We start from the raw sequence: 2,910 nt of genomic DNA on the forward strand, positions 1-2,910 counted from the left end.
AGATGTTTAAGAAATCACTAAAAGCTCCATGTTTAAATTTACCCAGTTCCTTTGGGGAAAGAGACCAACAGTACCCAATGGCAAGCTGAATCACTCTGCAGCTGCAATAAACAAGTAAGCTGAGTGCTGTTTTCAAGGCTCCAGGCCAATTTTCAATCAATACTTACGCATCTGTGTACCCAGGGAGCTTCTTTCGCCATTTTGGCTTCTTCAGAGGTTGTCCATCGTCATCCACAATGAAGTCATCAATGTCTGGACATTAAGAAACAATTTACTGGTCAGGACACTCACAACTGGTACCTCTAACAAGGCTCAGCTCAGTCAGTACAATTATGAGCCTCCACCACAAACTTAAGCTGCCGCTGGCTGTCAGTCTGCCCAGCTGCCCACAGCATCTCCTACCCAACCTCAGACATTCCAGGAGTCTGAACCACAATAACAAGCTAGAACAAACTTCCAAACACAGGCGAAGACATCTGGCAACTATCTGCAGCTCAGTGCACTGAAAATACACTCAGAAAAGGCCTTTCTGCTTTGGACAGTAGACAGAATTTTTGAAACACTTTCAGTACAGTACTAGCAGTGGTGACAGGCTCAGGCTGAAGAGCAGAAGCAAGGCAGGCATGTGCTGTGTTACTAGGTACTGAACAGACACTTGACTTCCTTTCTTCAAAGCATTTCAACTATAGAAGCAGCTTAGAGGAGATGTTCAACACCTTGGGAAATGGAATGTGCTCCTGGACAAAGCAGTTTAGACAAACTAAACCTGCCAACCAGAAACGTTTAATTCTAAAGACTATATTAAACAGACCAGCAAGAGCTTGACCACAACAGGGCTACAAGCCTTTGGTTACTGCTAGCTCAGAGAAAGTCTTAACTTGGTTCCTGTGCTTTAATTCTAGAACAAGTTTTGAATGTAACTGACTGACTATACTCACCAGATTCATCTTCCTCCTCCTCCTCTTCCTCTTCTGGTGGAGCAACAGGAGCTTCAACAGCTTCCCCTCCCTCCTCGCCTTCACCATCCTGAAAGATTTCTTCAGCAATGGCTTCTTTCTCATGTTCTTCTTTTCCATAGTCTTCCTCCTCGTCATCCTCGTCATCAGACATTTTTCGCACACGCCTGAATTTTTGCTGCAAACAAACAGGTTTGTTAGTGCCCATAACTCCCAGCACAGACCTCCATGCTCAGAACTGTGCTTTCTCTGCAGGCCCCCACGAGGGAGCAGGATGGAGCCCAGCACAAACACACGTGGGACAAGAGCTCCCTGGGCAGGGAAAGATCCTGCTTCCTTCAAGCACTCAGCTCCCTCTTTCCAAGAGGGCAGGAGCAGGTGGGAGGCACCACTTGCTCAGTGCAGGCAGGAGCCAACCCTCCTGCATGCTGAGAGGCACCACACCACTAACAACAGCACGGGAGCACAACTCACTCTTTTGACTTTAACACCCAAGTTCTCTTCAATGAGGTCAAAATCATCATCCTCCAGTCGGTCATCAAACGCTGTGAGAAGAAAGCAGAGAGGAGTTACACTCTTCCCTTCACTAGTCTGGGAATGGAGCAGCCAGTGAGAAGAGTATGGCTCACCCAGCACACGCACACACCCAGGGCAGGGTGAGACTGATACGCTGTGGCCTGCTACAAACAATCACAAAACTTACTGTGCTTTCTCTTTTTGTGGCCAACGTCATCCTCAGAGTCTCCAGAGTCACTAGCTTCTTCCTCCTCTTCCTCATCATCATCATCATTAATGAATCCCTTTAAGTTTCCCTGCTCATCTTGATCATCAAGATTCATCTCCTCCTCTTCCTCATCTAGAGTGGAGAGCAGCAAGTGTTGGATATTTACAGTGGTTACCTGCCTTCTTGGCTCTGTGCAAACAGCATCTCCATCACATTATCTGCATAGAGAGCTAGCTCAGTGCTCTTACTGGCACAGAACCCAGCCAGCTGCTTGTGCCAGAATCCCACTTCTTGTCTCGTGGTCTCATGCTCCCTCTGCAGAGGGAACAGGTGGAGTGGTCACACTGGGAGAATTCCTCTGCTTTTACTGTTTACTATCAATCATGACTGCGTGACTGCAAGTCCCACAGGGATGAAGCAGTGTATTTTTTATTGCCAAATATAAAAACCAACGAAGCACTTTGAGGAAGGGAAGCACTTAAACAGCTGAGATTAGCAACTGCAGATGGCCATGCTATTACAGCACAGTACTGCTCCATCTGCAGAGTCATGGGATGTAAAACAGAGCAGCGAGGCACAGACAACTCAGCCAGCTCAGAAGAGACAAGCAGACTCACCATCCTCATCTTCTTCTACAAACTTCTTGGTTACTCTGGGCACAACCTCTCCATCCTGGTTGTACTCCTCCTCTGACTCCTCTGCTTCACTTTCTACGAAGTCAGACATGGCTGCAGGTTCTCACACACGATTCCACAGGAACTGAGGAAAGAGGAGACCTCCATCACATTAGCTGAGTGAGCAAAACACAAGCACTTGCCTCATGCAGACAGCTAAGGCAGGAGGGTTTCAAGTCATCTACTAAGGCCCTGAATTACCCAGTGTCCACCTTGCCCGGCCATCCCTGTCACCAGACATTAGTTGAGTGAAGCCAGCAGCCAAGTGCTGCTAGCTCCTGTCAGCCTGTGTCTCAGTGAGCAGGACAGGACCTGTCACCACAGCAGTCGAGCTCCCAGTCGTGGCTGAAACAGGCAGCCAAAGCCCTTCATCCCATCCACACTCTCCCATGCAGCCAGGAAAAACACCCCGTGCAGCATTGGGCACAGTCTGACCAGTTAAGATCTTAATTTGATTACTCCTCAGTCGGTTAACGAGCCAGGGTGAGCCTGGGAAGGGCCTGGACTGAGCTGCAATTGCAGGCTGTCAGCAGGGCTGTGTGGAGCCCCACTGAGC

At 48.6% G+C, this 2,910-nt stretch overlaps 1 protein-coding gene across 1 annotated transcript in view; it reads right to left on the reverse strand.

The window, feature by feature from the left end:
• Positions 1 to 2,406, reverse strand: part of SUPT6H (suppressor of Ty 6 homolog (S. cerevisiae)) — a 21,837-nt gene extending 19,431 nt beyond the window's left edge. The window contains 5 exon segments of the mRNA XM_008941742.1: positions 168 to 252; positions 939 to 1,134; positions 1,431 to 1,501; positions 1,660 to 1,812; positions 2,298 to 2,406. Coding sequence (XP_008939990.1) covers positions 168 to 252; positions 939 to 1,134; positions 1,431 to 1,501; positions 1,660 to 1,812; positions 2,298 to 2,406 — 614 coding nt within the window.
• Between the last annotated feature and the right edge of the window lie 504 nt (positions 2,407 to 2,910).

This window comes from Merops nubicus, unplaced genomic scaffold (assembly GCF_000691845.1).
Source record: "Merops nubicus isolate BGI_N331 unplaced genomic scaffold, ASM69184v1 scaffold12176, whole genome shotgun sequence".
In the NCBI taxonomy this organism is placed as follows: Eukaryota; Metazoa; Chordata; class Aves; order Coraciiformes; family Meropidae; genus Merops; species Merops nubicus.